The sequence below is a fragment of the Corythoichthys intestinalis genome, chromosome 7, assembly GCF_030265065.1.
Source record: "Corythoichthys intestinalis isolate RoL2023-P3 chromosome 7, ASM3026506v1, whole genome shotgun sequence".
In the NCBI taxonomy this organism is placed as follows: Eukaryota; Metazoa; Chordata; class Actinopteri; order Syngnathiformes; family Syngnathidae; genus Corythoichthys; species Corythoichthys intestinalis.
The window spans coordinates 38,465,335-38,488,152 of NC_080401.1; the positions used below are offsets into that span (position 1 = coordinate 38,465,335).

A 22,818-nucleotide genomic window follows, 5' to 3' on the forward strand; every position below is an offset into this window, starting at 1 on the left:
CCCTACGATTAGAAATATCATGGGAAGCAATGTGGGGAAGCAAGGTAGCAATTGATCTTTTTCTTAACATATTATGTTATTTCTCAACACAGAGAAGATATATCAATTGGTAGCACTACACACAGTCATGGTTCAACTTCCTATCATGCATTTTGGCATGGCTACGGTATCATTTACTGAAAGCTCAACAAATACACTAGATGGCAATATTTAGTCACAATATACAAAGTCACAAGTCTTTCTATCAGTGGATCCCTCTCACAGAAAGAATATTAATAATGTAAATGCCATCTTGAGGATTTATTGTCATGATAAACAAATACAGTACTTATGTACTGTATGTTGAATGTTTATATTCGTCCAAGTTTTATTCATTTTTTTCTTAATGCATTGCCAAGATGTATATGATCGGGAAAAATTATCGGGAATGATTGGAATTGAATCAGGAGCAAAAAAAAAGCAATCGGATCGGGAAATATCGGGATCGGCAGATACTCAAACTAAAACGATCGGGATCGGATCGGGAGCAAAAAAACATGATCGGAACAACCCTATACTGTATTTTACTTTTTTTTGTTTGTTTGTTTGGTTTTTTTGCCAATCGTTGACCAATTAACTTAAAAAATATAACCTCTTTCTCTTGCTAGAACCCACTAACCAATCAGGTTTGACAACTATGCTAATTATGGTCCCTGAATAAATCCATTCTACGAATAAAACATATAGACACCACTGTTGTTACTAACTCCTTACTAAGTAACGCGTTGTTGTAATCTAATTACTTTCAGTAAATAGCAATCGAAGCGTTCATTTTTCCAAACCAGTAATCTGATTAAAGTTGGTTTTCTATAGCGTCTGTGCGTTACTATTTTGTTATCGCCTCATAATGTATGTAGAATGAAAAATATTGTAGTCATGTACGAAGACCATTTTGAAAAGAAAATGTTGGAAAGCTTCCCACCACGCGTTCGCTTCCATGGTAACCGCTCCTAATTACTTCACATTTTGGTCTCGAGTCACACGCGTTTTGGGAAGAGTGAGGCTCGCGAGTGCACATTCAAGCCGAGTAGCGCCACCTGTTGAGATGCGCGAGGGAATGTTGATCTGTGTGCGTCCATGAATGTGCGTGAGTATTTTTACTTCATTTTGGAGGGTTCCAGCAATATGTTGGAGCCGCTACATGCGCGGCCGTTTCATAACTTTGCCATTGCAACCGTGGTTAGTCATCGGCGAGCATTGTTTACATCATATTCGTGTTACACATTTATGCTGAGAGGTTTTGTTGGTTGTGGCCAAATTGACTGCGTGTGTGTGTGGTTGTGCGCGTGCATTCGCGCCCGCCCCCACCTTTGTGTTTATTGCACTGCAATTCATTGAGTGTGTTGTTCATTATTGTACAGTCAATTTGCATTGTTTTACATTGGCACTGATATGCTGTTAACCCTAACCCGTAGTTCAGAATTTTTGACATTAGGCTTCAACTTCGAGTTAGCGGGGGTTTAATTAGACGGTGGAGTTGATTTCAACAAATCCCATGCAGTTTGTCAATTATTTGTTAGACACGGACTGAGGGAGCTGTAATTTGTGCTTCCTTGTGGAAACATTTGAAGATGATCATCAAAAATTTTGCAAAATAAAGTGAGAGTGAAAAGTGAGTTCCTGTTTTCAAGGAATTTTGGCAACTTTATTGTTCCAACAAACATTTGAATAACCAAGGTTAGCTCATTTTTTGATAGACTAAGCGACTAAGAGTGCCATGGGCATATGTGTAAATTCCTGCTTCGCCTCGTGCTTATTTAAAATTGTGCACTTTAAAAGCCCCACTCAACATACGCTCTATAATGTACACAAATTTTGTTGCACATGTATAATGAATGAACTTTCAATTTTCTGTATTTTGTCTCTCCAGAAAAAGCCTTACATTAGGGGATTTCTATCACAGTGGGTTGAATTTGTACCAAGGATTAAATGAAACCTCTTGTCAGAAGATGTCTTAGCTTGTCCCCTGTGTATTTGTCTTTCTTTCAGTCCAACACTTCCTTTAACCGTGACGTCGTGAAGGCCGGCACAGGCAGACGTTTCCTTGGCGGTCTCCTTGATGACACGTCCTATTGCTACACTCTGGAGGTGTCTTTCTACAGCTACATGACCCCTGGCAGCACGGCTCCCGTGGCCTACACCGAGGAGACGTGTATCCTTCGCTGTGTGTTTTCTATTCATTTCATGTTAACGAAGACAGCGACACCGACGTTCCTTTTGTGCCTCGTAATTAGTTGTCGGTGTGTCACCAAAATGACAATGTACACGAGTTTGCGTCAGGTCATGTGCACTCACTACAAAAGCCGTGTTGCTCTTTTGTCATCACTTGTTTTGACTGATGCGCAGAGTTAAAACAGGGACGCGATAGGTGCCGTCTATTGATTTCATTCACAAAGGCGCTTCAGAAGACAAGCAGGCTTGTGTCGTCAGGCTCAGGTGACGCTTTGATTGGGCTAAACAATAGAACAATGAGGCAAACAAGACTCCCGTCAAACGCAATCTTTGGGATGGCCATTGAAGGTCGCCGGTGTCTTAATAGCCACTGATAGAAGGAGGAAGTTTTCCCTTCAGGTGACCTTCTCCAGACTGGAGTGCTCCCGATGGCACTGGGATCTTGGCAAGCGCTTAAGAGAGAGGTGATAAGAAGTCCTACATGTGATGTGTTAAAATGTTTCTGCAGGTGGAAGGCAGGTTGGCTGTGGATGTAGCCCTAGTGCCCTCTAGTGCTGGACTCTCTTGCACCACCACAGAAGAAATTTAGTCCCTTTGAAAACGTCAGTTTTGCAGCCGAATTGACACTAACACTGTAGTCGCAAGGCATTGCAAGGCAAGGCAAATTTATTTATATAGCACAATTCAACACAAGGTGTGTCTAACCCTTTATTGCCAAATGTATCACATTTGATACACCAAAAATGTCATGATTTTGAGGCCAATTCAGAATTTTGACATTTTTTGGGGGGGGGGGGGGTGAATGATGGATGCAAGTCAACACATGCATCTGCAGGTTCCACGAGAAAAAAAAACAGTTTTTATTTTTAGTAAGGGTATAGATATTAAAGCGCTTATTACACATATTAATTTTGACTTTTCGTTTTACAAATTTGGAAAAAAAGGTTTCATTGGGACCTTATTTTTCAAATTTTGGGATTCTCTGATAATTGCTTCATGTAGCAGGTATTTAAAGGCTAATCTTAGAATCTTCTATGATGTTCAATTATTGCTGAAATGCTTTATACTGTAGCCACATTTAAATATCTCTGAACTGTAAATGATGCAAGAAAAGGGAACACGACTTTATGACTGCATCATATGAGCAGTGTTGTTAATCTTACTTTTCAAAAGTAATTAGTTAGTTACAAACTACCTAAAAGTAATTGAGTTAGTAACATATTTACCTCTTTCTCAGAGTAATGAGTTACTCAGCAAAGTAACTGACGTTACTTTTCATGTTCTATATGGTATTACATTATACATTCTGCACATCAGTGTTGTTTTCGTCAACGATGACGATAACGAAAATACTTCGTCAACGAAAAATGTTTTCATGACGATGACATAATGACGAACTAAAAACGTGTCTTTGGAGACATAACGTAACAAAACATAACGAGATGGATGCCAGTTGTCGTCTGACAACACGAGAACGAGACAAAAATTTGCCATAGTTTTCATCATAAGTTCACAATGTGTGACATTTTCTTATCGTATGCATAGTTAGCACGCATTTTTGCAGTGTTTGGTCGTGTCACTTATGTGTCGTACTGGCCCCCCCCCCCCCCATACACATACACACACACACACACGTTCCATTTGTAAAATGTGTCAGGTGCTGCTGAATAAGTTTTGTTTTCTTATCTTGACTATGCCATGTTGGTTTAGCCTTTAAAGGTCTGTGCTGAGTGATCATTACGCACTAAACTAGCGTTCGCGTTAGCGTATCATTCATGTTAGCATTAGCATTAGCATTTAGCCCAGTGACCCGGTGAGTGTCTTCTTAATGTCTTGGAAAACATTTTACATATAGTTCGTGCCGTCCAGGTGAGTTTCATTAATTGCAAATAATGGGCTGTAATGAGTGTGTATTATCATCATGAAGATGTTGATGTCCTTATAGACTCGACAATTATGTGCTGCTGTGTCAATGTTCATTCGAAATTGTCGTAAATCTTTTATTTGTTCATTTTCATAGACTAAAACTTTTGAAGTTTATAGACAAAACATTTTGAGAATTGAGTTTTTGTTGACTAAAACTAGACGGAGACGAACACATTTTGGAAATAACAAAAATATGACGAAGACTAATTAGTATTTTCATCCAAAAGACTGAGACGAAAATTGAAAGAACTGCCAGAGACAATACTGTTTAACATCAAAGATGTTTATATTAACTGACTGAATTGAACAGATTTTTTATTTCAAGAAAAAAAAAGGAAACTTTTTTTTTTAATTTCACCTATATTAGAGTGTAATAGTGTAACTTTCAAATGCTGTGAGGAAAAAGGCCTATTTGTTTTTCCTGTTCTTGTCTACACCCCTAACATTTACTGTACAGTGGGGAGAACAAGTATTGTGTATCAAATACTTGTTCTCCCCACTGTATATACATATATATACTATATATATATATATACACACACACACACAGTATATGTATGGCGGAAAACACTCAGGTGACTTGAGGTTCCGCTCTGAGACCCCCAATTTGGCCAAACTTCAAAATTGTCCTATATGCACGTTTGATACATCATTGGAAAGCTTAAAATCTCAATTTTCTGGGGGAAGAAAATTTTTGAACAGGAGGGCATCTAAAAAAAAACATTTTTTTTAAACAGCAAAACCCTAACTGGAGGTGAGAGCACGTGAGAGCATAATTAAAGACACCATGACTTTAACGAGATATTATCGCGTAATTACCTTGTTTCAATCCAAAAACTCCATGTAGCATGTATCACTGAGTGTCAAGACACAGCTTTGAATGGCCACAGCTGGCTTTTGGGGGGATTTTAGGGGTGGAACATGGTAATATAACAAGGGTCACGATGCAAAAATCGCAGACATCAAGGAGTGGTTGAGATGTTCTTTTTCATATATTTACCCTTTTAAATGTTTTTTTTTTCTTTTTTCTTTTTTTTTTTCTTTGTTTGGATCGATTATTTATCATCTAACATATCGAAGAAAATGCGACAGTAAAAACACTTTAGCAATAGTTATGAGGTAGACATCCGCGGCCTTTTCACAGACACCATTTTTTCATTGTGCCTTTTTTTTAACTAAATATTAGACATCAACTAATGATTCTAAGCTAAAATGACAGACATTTTGAATAATAAATATAATTACTTCCCTTCTTTTTATGGCTGGGTTGAAATAAAAACGGTTGCGCGACGTCTGTAAATGGGGGTTTCCAGGGTAAAATGGACAAATTAAAAATAGTTCAGGGGCTTAATGCGCCATGAATCTCCGATGGCAGCATGGAGACATATTGTTCTATCAAACACAACAGTTCTTTTGGCTTAAAATACAGCAGTTTATTTTAAAGAGGGTTGCAAGAGCAGAAACTGCTTTTTCAGTCTTGCCTGTGTTTCCTGCCATATACAGTATATATATACTCTAAATCAACTCATCTTATTGCAACAAATATTTCGGATATAATAATAAAAATAATAATAATAATGGTGCAAACGTTTGGTTGGCCGGCTAAAAAAATAGAGCAGGTCGCAAATGGTCCACTGGCCATATTTTTCCATCTCCTACTTTTACAATTTGGTGCTGAACAGTTAGCTAATGTATACTCTGCCATTATACTGTTGCCTAAAGTCTTTGGGCCCCTCAATTGAGTTCTGGTCAGTATTTCTACTCAATGTCAAATAGGCGCTGGCGTCTACCCCTGGTGGGTGGACTTTCTTGATCTTTTTTTGTTTTCCAGTCAAGTGTGGGTGGGTTTTCATTTATGAAAAGGGGAGGTTCACAATGAGGCGAGGGTCACATTGTGGCAGGGTCTTGTGTGGTGGGCAAGCTACACAGGGGGACCCAGTGCAGATTGGAGATTGGGGTCAGACAGGTTGAAGGAACCGACCATGTCGTTTTTTTCCGCCCCAGCGCTTTGCTCGATGAAGCGTGCAAATCATCAACAGAGACCTTTAGCACCTCTACTCCTCCCTCCTTCACCCCCAGACACACATACACACCTTTCCCACCCTGACCTACGATCACCTAGAGACAAAACTAACATAACAAATAAATAATAGCCACTTATACACCAACTTCAGTGCCCTTCTCCAAAACTGGCCTCTTAACATTTCTCACACTTAAGACTTTTTTGTCACAGTTTCAAAGAGAACCAACTGAGTGCGCGCGAGCACGCACGCACGTGTGTGTTCCACTCATGTCCTCCTCTCTCCTCCAGTCTGTCCTTTCCTCTCGTCTCATCACCCAGAACATAACAGCTCATTATATCATCTAGTCAAGCTGAGAATCCTCTTCTCCGAAACAGCGGGGACAACCTCTATCCTGTCTGCCTTCTCTTTGTCCTCTAATCATCCGCTACCTGTATGCGTGCTCGTGTGCGTGCTCACGCATGCGTGCGCTTCCTTCTTTTGTGCCCACCTACATTTACTTACACGTGTAGAACCATTAGCAAAGTAAAGCCATCTCTCTTATGCCCCACCTCTGAAAAAAAAGGTCATTAGATAAAATATTGGAGAAATGGATGAATTCACATGTAATTAATGAGCATGTGAGTTGCCATCATTTAAGGATAACAGTGTAAGCGTGATGATGATAATTGTAGAGCTGTTAAGAAAGTTAGAAGCACATTTGGCACAAAAAGTGTTAGTGTGGATCTGCTATTGGCTAGATTTTAATTTTATTTTGATTTTATTTTACAGCAGTTCACTTCAAACTTGTTTTGCAGTTAAAAATGCCATTGCATATCTAGAGTGTTACAAACATAGAACTGAACTTCAATTACAGTGATCCCTTGTTTTTCGCAATTAATGGGGACCAGAACTAGGGATGAGAATCGAGAACCGGTTCTTATAGAAAACCGGTCCTGCGCATATCAATTCCATGGAATCGTTTGACAGATTATCTAACGATTCTCTTATAGATTCCAAACAGTCCAATCGACGTCACGGACTTTATGCATAATACACACCGACAAGTAAGCACGTATCACATGAATGCTCACAGTTAAATAACCCATGCTGATTTTTCCAAATCAGTCTATTAATGGGTCTATTATATTCTTGTCGAATACTCTATAAGAAAAATCTAACATATATGCATCTAAACCCTAAACGATTTTATTAGCAATTTTAATACTCCTGTTAGAAAGATTTTGAGGGTATGCGTACGTTCCCATAGCAACCAATCAATTTCCTGTTATTGTCCTACGTCACGCACGCTTCGTATTCTGGGACCGAGAATAGGTGTATAGTGCGCATTTCCAACAGAATTTTGGTGCGTCCATGAACGAATGTAAGTATTTCCTCTTCATGCCATAAAGTTCTTATGATTAATTAGAGCCGTTATCAGCAGGACCGTTTCGTGTTTTTTTTTTTTTTTTTTTTTTTTTTTTTTTAAACCTGTCCTGTTCAGCTGTTTGACACAGAGAATGGAAGTCTAAGTGCCCAGATTCTGAACAGTTTTAATGTTTCACATTGAGAGTCTGACATATTCCCATTGTGATCATTCAAAATACCTTTTTATTATGACAAAGCAGCGAACAGGAAGGGATTATGGGGGGACAGAAGAAAAGAAATACAAGAGAAGAAGGAAAAGAAACACATACACAAACAACAACTAGAAATACATTGAACATCTAAACTAGTTACTAATATGCTGGTGCTATCGTCAGCGAGATGTATTTCCGGTTTACACCATGTGGGGGCCTATTGGCCAGTGAAAGAGGAGAATGGGGGTGGGGGTGTCTATAAGCCTATAAGCTAAGTGATTGAAAGGGGTAGAGTGTACACAAATCAGTTCTGTGATCTAGAACCCAGTAATCGTGTGAATCTCTTATGAGTAAGCCCGTTGGCGACCAACCCTACGCCGCCGCATCGCCAATCCCGGCACCGGGACCCCCGACCCGAGAATGCCCTACCACATCCAGCAGCACGCAGGCCCCACCGGGCGCGCGACAGCCACGCAGACGGGCGGAGAAGCCGCGCGGGCGCCAACCCAGGGCCACGGCCCCCACCCAGCCAGCCCGGGGAGGGAGGGCGGGCGCGGGGGTGGGGGGCCATGCGCAGCCCATCCCTCCTCCCACAGCCCAGCAAAGGAGCCATCGTCCCCCCCCCCCCGGGACCCAGGGTGGTCCCCCGGGCCACCCGCGCACCCATCAACCGGCCTTCAGGGATGGCAGGAGGGGACGCATCACCAACCCCACGCCTACACCCACCAGGGGCCACGAGCCACAGCCGCAGCCCCCCAACCGGCACGGCACGCCACGGGACCCCCAGCGGCCCACCAAGCCCCAGGCAAGGCAGGGCGGATGCCCAGCCAGAGAAGAGAGGGGAAGGCGGAGGCAGGAGAACGCCCAGGAACTGCCACGGAGCGGTGCAAGATCGGAGACCCGACCCCCCAACCTACTCCCGCGGCCGGCAGCCGAGGCAGAGGGGAGGCCACACCCCAGGAGCCACGCCATATAAAAAAGTGTGGGACCCACCTACCACCCTATTACTGTGGCTGCCAGGTTCCCGACTGGCAGCCATCACCCAGCACCGTGATGGGGGTGTGAGGGGAGGGGAGTGCAATGTATGCATTAAAATAGGAGAGCTTGGCTTGGGGCAGTGGGACCGCAGCATGGAGCTTCTGCCCAGCCGCCCGTCCCACTGCCCTTTGCCAGAGCTCTCCTGCGGAGTATGATGTGTGGTGCATTTAAAAAAGGTGCAGAGATGGCGGGGCCTGTGGTGAGGAGGCAGCCGTGAGCTACCCCCACCCCCAACAGGTCCCAACCATCCCACAACCTTGGTGTGTGGTGCATTAAAAACAGGGGGGAGTCGGGCCGGGACTGTAAAGCCCCGTCCCAACTCTCTCCGGAGAAATGTATGAGCATGTAAGTGCCAAGGTGAAAAATATTTACAGTGCCGAAGTGAGAAGTGCGTGAGTTAAGAGGCAGGCTCCCGCGGGCCTGGCCCCGTCCACCAGAACCACCGGCCGCAGGGCAGAAGAGGCGTCAGGGCCCCGATCAATCTCCGCCCCAGACCACCCACGGCGCCTCCGCGACCGCCCACCCCCCCCCACCCACCGAGCACCCACCCCGCACTCCGAGCAGGCGCCACACCAAGCGCCGGCGACCAGGGGACGTCCACCCCACCGGCAAGGGACAGCAAGCCTCACCCAAGGCCCCGCGGGCCCCAAGAGGCCCCGCCAACGACCCCGCCGGCCCAGGGAGGCGGACAGGGCCGGAAGCAGACCAAGGGGACGGAAGCGCGCCCCCCACAACCCACCCCAGGGCCAGGAGGGGCGCGCGGCATGACTCCAGAGGGCACCTCCCCGGCACCCGGTACAGGGAGACGCGGCTCCGGCCGGGCGGACCTGGGAGGGAACCATGGCTGCCGCATGCACCCCCCGGCCCCCACCCCAACTCCACCCCACCCCGGCCGGCCGGGGAAGGGCCGCGGCCCCGGACCGGCACCCGCGCGGCCCCCCCACCCGCCCACGACACCAGCGCGCGCCCGACGGGACCCCCGCACAGCCAGACGCAACCAGACAAGCCCCGGCCGAAAATCCCGGGGGCCAAGACCGGCGACGGGACGGCCCAGGGCAGGACGCCAACAAACTCCACCTGTAAAGCTGACAGAAGAAGAGGTTTATCAAACACCATTAGATGTATGCCAAGGACCGGTGAAGTGTATTATTTACGCATAGTTCCTTAATTGTTCCAAGTCTGATAATATATAGGGTGTTCCAAAAAAAAGTTGCATATGTTCCCCAGCAGCTGGAAACCAAATTGTCTATGAGTATCCTTGTAAAATAAGCCCACTGACCGACTAAACTGTGAAGGAAGAAAGTGTATTTATTACATGCTGTTGGGAGTGTACAAAACAGTTTGGATTTAAACATGTCCTGTTTCCAGCTGCAGAAGGATGCATACAACTTCCCTGGACACCCCGCATACATCAATTTATGTGTACATTTTTATTATTTTTGTGGCATTCCTTCACAGGTGAGAGAGAATCCTTATTCTATGTTCATCATTCTTGCGACCGTTTCCCACTGTTGTTCGTATTTGTCCATTTTATTTGTCTGTTTGGCAGATATTTTCTCTAATGTTATATATTCAATGATTAGATTTAGCCATTGGTTAATGCTAATGTTTTGTTTGTTTTTCCAATTCAACAATATTGTTTTTTGGCTATCGTTAGACTTGCTAGTAGTGGACGGGTTTGATGGATAGAGATATTCACTGTATTCAGATCGCCAAGCAGACAAAGAGTTGGAGACAATGGAATCCTGCAGTTCAATAGGAAAGAGAGTTTCTTCGTTACCTGTGCCCAGAAATCTTGTATTGGTTTACATTGCCAAAGAGCATGAAAGTATGTATCTGAAGTATCTTCGTTGCAGTTTGTACATTTATCGGATTGGGAGAACCCCATTTTGTGCATTTTAGATTGAGTAATATGCCATCTGTGCAGTATTTTGAACTGTATAAGCTGAAGGTTCTTATTCTTTGTCATTATAAATGTATTTTTACAGATGTTTACCAATAGTTATTATCTAATGTTACCGAAAGTTCGTTATTCCATTTTTCGATTGGTAGGCAAGTAGAGTTGTTACATGAGAGGGCTTTATATACTTTTGAAAGTATTTTTTTTTGTTGAGGATGTATATTTATTATTTTATTTACGAAAGGTGGTGGGTCTAACGTACCCGTTAGTGATGGAAATTTGCTTCTGATGGCTGCCCTGATTTTATTGTATTGCAGGAAATTGACCCCTTTGATCTGGAAATCTTGCATTATTTTTTCATATGACATGAATGTATTATCTTTAAACAAATGCTGTAACTGGTTTATTCCCGTATCATCCCATGCGCTGAAATAAATAGGAATTTTATTAACTCCAAAGTCTGGGTTGTGCCAGATTGATGAGAATTTACACGGGGCTTGTTGTGATTGCGTAATTTCCATACCTCTCCACCAGGCTTTCAAGGTACATGCTATCATTGGGTTTTTGAAGCAGCTATGGTGCTTAATACTAGAGCTAATAAAGGGGAGGTTTGCCAATTGTATTTGGTTGCAGTCTGTTTGCTCTAATTCTAGCCATGACTGTTGTTCAGTGTTAAGATATAACCACCTAATAAGATATTGTATTTGATTTGCTATATAATAGTGTTGGAAATTAGGGGCCTCTAGACCCCCCTCTGGTTTATTTCTTTGCAATTTGGCAAGGCTAATTCTGTTTTTCTTGTTTTTAAAGTAGAATTTTGTGACGGCTGAGTCTAGGTCTTGAAACCATTTTTGAGTGGGTTTAAAGGGGATCATTGAGAACAAATAGTTTATTTGTGGTAATACTTTCATTTTGACTGTTGCTATCCGGCCCAAAAGTGAGATGGGTAGATTACTCCAGTGTGTCAAATCTTCACATATTTTTGCTAAGAGAGGTGTATGGTTTAGTTTAGTTAATTCTGTAAGTTTTGGTGAAATGTTGATTCCAAGATACTTTATATTCCCTATTGGAATATTGTGATTTTGATTTGCAGGATTCCATGAGTTTGTTGATAAGGGCATTATAATTGATTTTGACCAATTTATAGCATAATCTGATATTTGTGAAAATGTCTTTATTAGTTCAAAAGTCTCATGTAGGGAGGATTCTGGTTTTTCTAGATATAATAGTATATCGTCTGCGTATAAGTTAATTTTGTGTTCTGATGTGTGCGAGCAAATCCCTTTGATATTAGCGTTTTGTCTTATTGCAATTGCTAATGGTTCAATAAATAGAGCGAATAATAGGGGTGAGAGTGGACAGCCTTGTCGAGTTCCCCTTTGAAGACAGAAACTTTGTGAAATGACCCCGTTTCGTGTTTTTACTGTCGGCTTGTTGCTCTGCTCGTCCTCGCTGCGTCGAGGAGAGTGTTGTTTACATTACATTCGCGTTGCACATTTGTGTTAAGAGGGAATGTGTTAGTTTAGCATCTTAAGATGATGTTGTACGTCCATATGAGTGTACAGTGCTTAGTTTTCACCACTTTTTTGGCCAAGATGACCGCACGTGCACGCAACGTGCTTGCGGATTGTTCGCGCGCACTCACGCCCCCACCATTATATTCATGTTGCTCATTTGTGTTAAGAGGGAATGTGTTAGTTTAGCATCTTAAGATGATGTTGTACATCCATATGAGTGTACAGTGCTTAGTTTTTGCCACTTTTATGGCCAAGATGACCGCATGTGCACGCAGCGTGGGGTTGTGCGGCCCCCCCCGTGTTCATTACACTGCGAGTCATGTATGTGTGTTATTGACTGCTTTACAATCAATTTGCATTGTTTATTGCATCAGCAGTAATTTTCTTTCCTTTCAAAACCACAAATTTATCCACACATTCCAGTCTTTCACACACATATAAATACATCAACATCTTTCCACGCATGCTCCCACCTGCTCATTGAGTTATTCTCATATCAAGTGCCATTGCCTGTATATAATTGTGCCTGTTGCCAAGTTGGATTAAAAGTGCCAAAGACCAACTCCACTCTGGGCCCCTTGTGTTCTAACCGACACCTGAAGCGAATGAACCATAAAACATATTGAACCCAGAACCTCATACAGTCCATTAGTCCAAATTAGAATCGATAAGAGAATTGATAAAGAATCAAATCGTTAAGCAATATCGATAATGGAATCGGAATCGGAAAAATCTTATCAATTCCCATCCCTAACCAGAACCCACCTCCATTTAGGTTTTTTTTCAACGTTGAGCAATGAAATTTGGGGAGTCGATACCTTGTGCAAAACTGCTCCAAAAAGTCTCTTGCACCCATGTTCCAAACCCAACAGGAAATCGGGTATTTTGGATTGAAGGTGAATTTTTTATTGATTAACAGGGTGCACATTTGAGACCTTGGTGCCTAAAGTGTTATTTGGATCCTCCTCAAAATTAGTGAGAATGTTCATGAGACATATGAGATCTTAAGTTCTCAAAACTGTGAGTTTTCATTCAAGGGCCTGGCCTAGGCGGGGCGCCAAAGCCGACCATTTTTTGGCAAAACACCATATTCAGAAAATGATTAATAACTCCCTCATACAATGTTTAATCTTTTTCATATCCGGCATGTATGTGAGGTATCCCAGCCTGAACACGACTGCATTGAAATATTACCCATTAGGCCTGGTGCCCCCTAGTGGGAACAGGAAATGCCCTTTTATACGAGACAGCCTCCTCCTCCAAGGGAAAAAAATCTTTTGACCTCAAACCTGTTTCAGGGAAGCCTTAAGGCATGTGTTCAGGTGCCTGATGAAATGTTTCATTGAAGCGGAGGGGTCCAAACAGGAAAGTGAAAATGACCGGCGCCATTTCGTCTCGCCACAAATTCTGAACAGTCATAACTTGGCAGACACACAACATATCTGTGCCAAACTTCCCGTGCTTGGTGAGAGTCGTACCCTGAAGGGTCCTGTAGGGGTCATTTGCATCAACTCTGTAGCACCAACTAGTGGCAACAGAAAGTTACTCATTTTACTTATACATGTCCAGTTCTTTTCAGGTTGGTCACTGTAGTTCCAAGACTTTTTGTAAGACTACAATTTAAGGCCCATGTCCACACGTCTCTGTCTGTTGCCCTGACGATCCATTGCTCGCCATTAAAAGGAAATAGATTTTTTCAGGGACTTAGGCAGCTTATAGGCCCACAACATTTGGCATACTTGGTCGAATTGGCGCAATTAGAAGATTCATTTTGGTTTGGAATATGGGCGTGGCAGCACAGCTCAGTAGCGCCTCCTTTTTTGTAGGACTGTCTTGACTGTCAGTAGGGGCTTTTTCACCTAGTTGTGTGAATGTATTTGTAATCCCCAGAAAAGAGGTGAGTTCCAAGAAAGTTAGGTTCTCAGGAGATGAGAGGGAGACAATTTGCCACCACTCTGACCTGCGTGACGTCCGAGTTGCGCCAAAGTGCGAGGGCCCGTTTATTCCTGCTTGCAGGCCTAGTTTAGATTTATCATCGGAAAGATATACATTTGACATGTTTTTTCCCAAAGTATAATTAAAAAAAAAAAGCTTTTATGTGTGTGTATATATATATATATATATATGTATACCATAATTTTTTAACTATAAACCGCTACTTTTTCCCCTCATCTGGAATCCTGCGGCTTATAGTCCAGTGCGGCTTATTTGTTGATTCATTTGTGCTAATAGGTAACACTTTATTTGACACTGGCGTCATAAAACCGTCATAATTATGACTGTATGACAGATGTCATTAAGTGTCATCAAGCAAATTTTGTCACTAACTTTATTTATGTCCACCTGGGATCTTTCACATCCATCCAAAAGTGAGATAATTTGCCAAATGAAACTAAACGACCTGTCATAAGCATTCATTAATGCCCCTGACAGTGTCATGTCATAATTATGACGGTCTTATGATGCGACTGTCAAATGTTTCAAGTGTTACCGGTTAATATCTTTTGGTTCTAAATATCCTATACTACAGTGAGGACAGCTGCGGCTTATAGTCCAATGCGACTTATCTATGAACAAACCCCGTTTTCGTGTCAAATTTGATGGGTGGTGGCTTTTAGTCAGGTGCACCTTATAGTCCGAAAATTGTAATATATTTTAATACATGTTTAAAAACACTTCAAATTTAATAATTATTATTATGATAAGTTTAAAACATGTTACTGTCCCACCGAATTATTTTTTAAACAAGAATAAAGTGGAAAAATGCTTGTCCACTCAAATTGGCCCAAGCGGCTCACTTACACTCAATGAGTTGCCACAGCAACTGTTTAACTAGTTAAACGATGTTGACACATGCGACGCTTTGAATATTCGGCTTCCCAACATGTCTGGCAAGATCAAACCTTAACTGTCTGTCAATCATCGTTAACTTTAATAAGCAACTCCAGTGCACTGCCTGGCCAAGAAAAGCGGCAGGAGCGAGAGTGAGAGACATGATCGGATCAGGACAGCTCTAGAAAATACTTTATTTGTTTGTTTATTTATTTTTTAGTTTAAAAAGAAAATAAATAAAAATCCGCGATAGACTGAGGGCGCGAAGTTTGAAGCGTGAAGTAGTGAGAGATCACTGTATTTCCGATAGGAAAAAAGTGATGCTAAATATGAACAAATTAGAGGTCAACCGGCATCAAAAAGCAGATGGTGGATAATGTGGAAAATTTTTCAAAAACAATGTGGATAATTTGTTTTAGAATCATTTAACCAACTTTGATAGTCACTGCAGGCAGTTTGTTGATGTGCCAGATTCGAATTTATCAAATGAAAGATAAATGATATGAAATGAAGAGTCACCTTTCAAGAGATGTATTACTGTAGTGGTATGTAAATTTGGGGTAATTTATAATATGACCTCAGCCTTTCATTATTCAGCCACATTTTTACGATGACTGAATGATGCCGATGAGCACACCAAAAGCACTTTATCTGGATGTTGACCTTACTAGTGTAACTGCCTAATATTTCCATGTAGTATTTTACTCTAAAACGTGTATTGAAGATTAAACTGTACCTAAGTTTGAATGTAACTGCCGAGCAGTCCATTTGTAACCTTACTCTCGTTTAAATTCAGATGGGATATTGTCCAATTCACCATGACCCTGATCAGTAAAGATGGCATAAAAAATGGATATTGATAATAATTGTGAATGAGTGCAAAAATGAGATATAATACTCTGTAAATGCAATGTGTGCATTTTATCATTTTAAAACGTATCCAACGTAAACTTTCTTTTTATTCCCTCAGAGTTTGCCACAGCAAAAAAGTACATTCAAATTTTCAATTTGGCACACAATAAGTGGGATTTGAACCCACCTTGAATGGGTTACTTTAAACGTATATTCCAAATAACAGACAAACTCTTCCTCAGAAACTTTAGTTTAAAATTCTAAAGACAGGTCTGAGCATGTTTTTTAGGCAGACCTGTTATAATCATGGGAAGGGACAAAAAGAAAGACAAAAATACTATGAAGTAGCCTGATTTTGAGTGGCTTTCGTCACATATTCAAGTCAAGCTAGCTGCTACATGCAATACCCTGTGTTAGAATTTGACCTTTTAGCCAGATTGCTGGAATCACGCCAGCCAAATCGCCGGAAACACACTAGCGCAAATCCAACGACCCAGGTCAGCACAACACCAACAACCCGGCCAAAAGGCCAAACTCTCTGTCCTGTACCAGCTGTTTGACACAGAGAATGGAAGTCTAAGTGCACGGTTGGTCTGAACAATTTTAATGTTTCACATTGAGAGTATGACATACTCCCATTGTGATCATTCAACATACCTCATTTATTATGACAAAGCAGCGAACAGGAAAGGGTTATGGGGGGAACAGAAGGAAAGGAACACAAGAGAATAAAGAAAAGAAACAAACAACAAGAAATACATTGAACGTCTACACTAACTACTAATATGTTGGTGCTATCGTCAGCTGGATGTATTTCCGGTTGACACCATGTGGGGGGCCTGTTGACCAGGGAAAGAGGGAGACGGGGGTGGGGGAGTCTATAAGCTAAGTGATTGAAAGGGATAGAGTGTACACAAATCAGCTGTGTCATCTAGAACCCAGTAATCGTGTGAATCCCTTGTGAGTGTAAGCCCGTTGGCGACCGACCCCACACCGACCCATTACCAATCCCGGCACCGGGGCCCCCCACTCGAGAGCGCCCTATCACATCCAGTCGCACGCGAGCCCCACCAAGCGCGCGACTGTACTGACTCCATTTTAAAAGCTGGAAAAAAGCTTTGAAACGCCAATTTATTCCAAGTTGACAGCAATCAGACAGCAAGGCAAAAACAGCAAACAGACCCAGACGAAGAGGAAGGAACAATCAAAAGGTCAACAAAAGATTTCCGTGGAAATCCAACGCTAGCTAAAAAATTTAGTCTTTTTAAGGCTATTGTGGGGCGTGTTGTTGGCCGTAAGAAGGGTGTTTTGGGGGGTTGTTTAGGGTTATTGTCTGTTGTGGATTGGGCAGGAGAGTTCGTGTGTTACTTAACTCTTTTGTGTTACTCTTTTTTATAAGAAGGGGCAAAAATATTAAGTGTTTCAAAAGCAGTACTTATTTCTCTCAACAATACAATAACATTTACACAGGTGCAATGCATTACACATTTTCCGGAAACAAAGTGTCTTTAGAAATAAGACTTCTTTTAACCATATACTTTGTTTTCACAGATTTCTGTACTATTTCGCATGTTTACAGTGTTACCGCTGTACTTAATCCTGGTTTTAAACGTTCTGCATCTGCAGTAACTTTTGTACACCACCAAACAATGCACAACTTGACATGGAAATACATGTTAGCGAAGTCGCTAATTAGCATAGCGCTCGGTGCTAACTAGTAACATCTCAAAAATAATAACAATAAAAGCTAAACAGTACAAGAGGGTTCGTGTACTTACCTCTGATAGACGTACACGGGACTTAGCAAAACACTAGGGACTTTTTCCAATTAACACGACTTGAACCTACTGCTGGACAATTGAAAGACGAGGAGCAATGACCTATCTCTCTTCCCCTCTCGCTCTAAAAAATAACTTGCTAACAGAAGAGGACCCAAAGCACGACCGCCGGGTCGGTCCCTGCCTCTCTCATACACAACTTTATTTTTGAGTCTTTTGAAAAGGAGTAAATCTCTCACTGAGTAACCAGCAGCATCCATCATAATGTTGTCCGTGCGTCCGTTAAATGTGTCCGGGCGGCAGACGTGTCTTGAATTTCGTTCCGCTACTAGCGGCTGTCATAAAGTTATTAGGGAAAATCATCGTTTTTGAACATTTATGAACCGTAATTGAATCGACACGTGTCGAATCACGATGCATCTCATAATTATTATATTATATATTATATCTCATATTATTATAAATCTCTTCATTATTTGGCACTCCCAAAGTAGGCCTCACCTTCTTCCCTTTATCGTCACGACTACCACCTGCACTAACCTTCATGGGACCCATGATGATCTCTCTCACATGAAAATCCAACGTGCTGCCGTTTTGCGGGAAAACAATGAAATTGCGACGTTGTCGTAAATCTTCATATCACGAGCATTTCTTAATATGTCGAGACAGATTACAAGTCAAATTTTATATCGTATGTCGAAAGATGTACCACGAGATATCACTGTATTTGAATAAATCCTGATTGATAAATCCTTTTGAAAAGCAGTCATGTCTAATCTTCTTTGGTAATTTTGTCAAAGTTTAATATATTGAATTCCTTCCAATTTGATGGAGAAAAAAAAGACATGATTACTTTGCCAATTCCTGTCATATTTTGGGTAACTTTATAGTTTTGGAAGGCAAAAAATACTAAGGACAGCCCAAGGGTATGATTTTGGTGGAATGGCTCAAAATTGTGCTTGACAGCAAATAGAACCTTGTTGTGGTTGTTCATGTGCACACGTTTATGCATCATGTGGAAATTTTTGACTTTGAAGACTTGGCCAAACTTGAGAGTACATTTAGTCTGTAACTCCTCCGTGCGAGATTTTAATCATGTTGTCCTCGCCTGGGACTGTGTGTTTGCTTGTGGATTCACAGAAATACACACTCATTGTCAGCTGACACTCAGACATGCGCCACACAACAGTGGGAAGCCATGAAATAGCAGAGCTGCCACTGGAACGTACTATGCATCAGTGCACCTGACACCCAGCGGAGGGGCTGTGACAGGTATGCAAATGATATAGCTCGGAGGCAAATATGCTTCGCTTCCACACATCACACACATCATCTCACGCAGACATGCACCAGTGGGCGAGCGGCCTCACGTGCTAAAGCAGAAGCACACAGCTGATTGCACAGGTATTGTCGGAGCACCGCTTCGGTGGTAAGCATTGGTGCCGATGCCAAAAAATATATATGCAAATGCGGTAGTTGGACATGATGACGTGGAGAGGACAGTCTCTGGGAACATTTTTTGAAACCTCGCCAAGAGCTAAAAGACAAGGCGGTGCCGAGAGTAGTCAGTGAGCCGGAAGTGTAAACTGATGTGTGATCAGTGACAGACAAAGTGCCAATGAAGCCACAACAAGATGAGACCAGTGTCATTGTCAGCTGTGAGTGCTGGAAGCGAATTGTCACATCCAACATTGAGGGCCAAAGTACTCACACTCCGTATACGAGTAGAAGTACACAACTAGCAGTGTTGTCAGTAACGTGTTACTAAGTAGCGCGTTATTGCAATCTGATTCTTTTCTTTCAGTAACGAGCAATCTAACGTGTTCATTTTTCCAAACCAGTAATCTGATTAAAGTTAGTAACCTTAGTTTCTGTGCATTACTACCGTATTGGCCCGAATATAAGACGGTGTTTTTTTCATTGAAATAAGACTGAAAAAGAGGGGGTCGTCTTATGTTCACGGTCTAGACATTATACCCATTCACGACGCTAGATGGCGCCAGATTTCATTGAAGTGATGTTCTGTCATAACAGATCTCAGCTACTCGCAAGTTTAACCAGTTTGCATTATTCTATTGCAATGTTTTTCCTTATTCAGATTTGTTTCAAGACTACAGTTACAGTTAGACTTCACTTTGATGGTTAATGCAGTTATTGCAATTTTGTTGTTTGATCACAATAGATTGGTTTATTTACATTTCAAAAACCAGAAGCCATTCATTTACGAATGTGATTGCACTTTAGTTTACGTATTTAAACGTTCAGATATTAAGATTTGAATGAGGCAAAATAACATGCTTTTTCTCTCAAATATATTGTTATAATCATTTGTTTTGGATGTACTGTAATTATTTTCTGTATAAAAATTAATTTGGTGTTCAAAAAGTCTTTTTTTCAAACTTGAGTCTTGAAAAAGAGGGGGTCGTCTTTGGATCAGGGCCGTCTTATATTCGGGCAAATAAGGTATTTTGTTTTTGCCTCATAATGTATGTAGAATGAAGAATATTGTAGTCATGTACGAAGAACATTTTGAATAGAAAATGTTAGAAAGGTTCCCACTACGCGTTCGTTTCCATGGTAACCCCTCATAGTTACTTCGCGTTTTGGTCTTGATTCACCTGCGCTAAGTGTTTTGGACAGCGTTAGAATCGCGGGTACACAGTCGAGCCGAGTGCAGCTACCTGTTGAAATGTGCGAGGGAATGTTGATCTGTGTGCGTCCGTGAATGTACGTGAGTATTTTTCCTTCAGTTTGGAGGGTTCCGACAATATGTTGGAGCCGCGACCGCGCGGCCATTTCGTAGTTTTGCCGTTGCAACCGTTGGTAGTCATCGGTGAGCATTGTTTAAATCATATTTGTGTTGAACATTTATGCCGTGAGGTGACGTGTTCGTTTAGCATCTTTAGGATGTGTTGGAAGTCCGATTGAGTGTAAAGTGCTTAGTTGCCGCCACGTTTTTTGGCCAAATTGCCGCGTGTGTGTTCGCACCCGCCCCTACCTTTGTGTTTGTTGCACTGTGCAATTGATTTTTGTGTTGTTGATTATTATGCAGTCAATTTGCATTGTTATACATATGCACTGATACGGTGTTAACCCTAAACCCTAACCTGAAGTTCAGAATTTTTGACATTAGGCTTAGTCTTCGAGTTACCGGGGGTTTAATTAGTCTGTGGAGTTGATTTCAACCAATTCCATGATGTTTGTCAGTTATTTGTTTGTTTCAGGGCTCCGGAGTGGCTAAGCTAGCGCGAGTAAATGGTGGTTGAAATCAACTCCATCCACTAATTAAACCCCTGCTAAATCAAACATTAAGCCTGATGTGAAAAGTTCTGATCTTCCCCTTTAAATTCAATTATCGAAAGACAATTTAATCCGATGACATTTTTCTGTTGTCATTCTTGAGGCAGCAAAGGAAGAAAAATTGGTAAAAAGTAACCCATAAATGACTTTAAAGTAAAAATTACTTTTCAAGTAACTTAGTTACTTTGATAATCAAGTAATCAGTAAAGTAACTAGCTTACGGTACTTTTTTGAGCTGTAATCAGTAATTAATAATTAAATTACTTTTTCAAGTAAGCTATGACAACACTGCGCACTGGTGACACAAAATTCTCTAGTCGTATTGGGTTGCCTCTTTTTATCAAGTAAAAAAGGTTCACAAAAACAGATATTTTGGTAAAATTTTGAAAAATGTGGACAGGTGTTCCAAAAAATGCAGATATCCGCAATCTGATTAAAACTGTCTAAATAATCACAATTCTTTTCCTTCAAATTGGAGAAAAATAATACAATATGAGAAAATGGTCAAAGAAGCCTTGACGTTTTCCTTTCAAAAGTTCAAGGCAACCACGCTTTATTAAAAATAAACAGACGTTTGAAACTCAATTTTGATCATTTATGGAAAATTGATGCCACCCCCAATCCGCCTGGGTCTTGCATTAAGTTAACATTTGAACACATGCTGAAAAATGTGGGTTGGGGGGGTTGGCTATTTTTGCAATGCTTAAGTGCTTCCAAAAGCATGCTCAAACATTTGAAGTGAAATTTTTGGAGGTAAGAGTTTATTGGTAATAAATAAGTAATTTGACAATATTTCCCGATAATTTCATAAAATAAGCAAAGTAGATCTCATTTTGAACGGGAGCCAGAGTTCCCTTTTTCACATCACATGGAAATACGACGATTTATGACAGCGCCACGGATTTTCTTGTATGAGAAATCGACATGGGTCCCAAGAAGGTTAGTGCAGGTGGTGAAAAAGGAAAAGAGTGACGCTTACCATTGAAATGAAGACGGAAATGATAGAAAAATATGAGCGTGGTGTTTGCGTCCGTGAACTGGCTTGACAATACGGCCGTGAAATGTTTACAATCTCGACAGTCCTCCGACGACCTCCGTTCGCCAGTCTTTATAAGTTAAGGTGACAAATATTATTGTGGTAACATCACCAAAGAAATTGCCAGCTTCCTCAGGTTTTTAATCATTTACAGTGGTACCGCTACATACAAAGTTAATTCGTTCCAGGACCTTGTTTGTAAGTCAAAATGGTCATATCTACACTAAATCCTTAATAAATACTGCTGGTATTTTTACAGATGGCAATTACACATAGCAAAACAAATACATTATAAATAAATATCGGAATAATATTATGATAATAATAATTCCTGTCATCATGTAACGAATCGGTTTTTGATGTGGCAGATGTGTTTTGCGTGCTGTACCTGAACCCAACGTGTGGCTGACGTCCCAGTGAGATAGGTGCGTGCAGTAGTGATTTTAGTTTCACTTTTAATCTCCTGTTGTTTTTTACATATACTGCGGGGGACAGAAGACATGTTGTGCTGCACAAGTTCTGAAATAAATGATTAAAAACCTGACTAAACTGGCGACTTCCTTGTCGATGTTACAAGAATAATAACTGTCACCTTAACTTATAAAGACTGGTGAACTGAAGTCGGAGGAGGACTGTTGCGATAGGAGACATTCTAAGGCTGTATTGTCGAGCCAGTTCATGGACATGCACATTTCCATCTTCATTTCAATGGTAAGCGTCACCTTTTTTCACCACCTGCGCTAACCTTCTTGGAGCCCATGTAGATTTCTCTCACAAGAAAATCTGCCGTGCATCCGTCTTGCGGGAAAACAAAGAAACTGTGGCGCTGTCATAAATCGTCGAATCTC

General features: G+C 41.5%; 1 protein-coding gene across 2 annotated transcripts in view; it reads left to right on the forward strand.

Moving 5' to 3' along the window:
* agbl4 (AGBL carboxypeptidase 4) overlaps positions 1–22,818 on the forward strand; it is a 754,546-nt gene that overhangs the window by 715,822 nt on the left and 15,906 nt on the right. For both annotated transcript variants that reach the window (XM_057841339.1, XM_057841338.1), the window contains exon 12: positions 2,029–2,191. In XM_057841339.1, the coding sequence (XP_057697322.1) occupies positions 2,029–2,191 (163 nt within the window). The remainder of the gene's footprint in view (positions 1–2,028; positions 2,192–22,818) is intronic.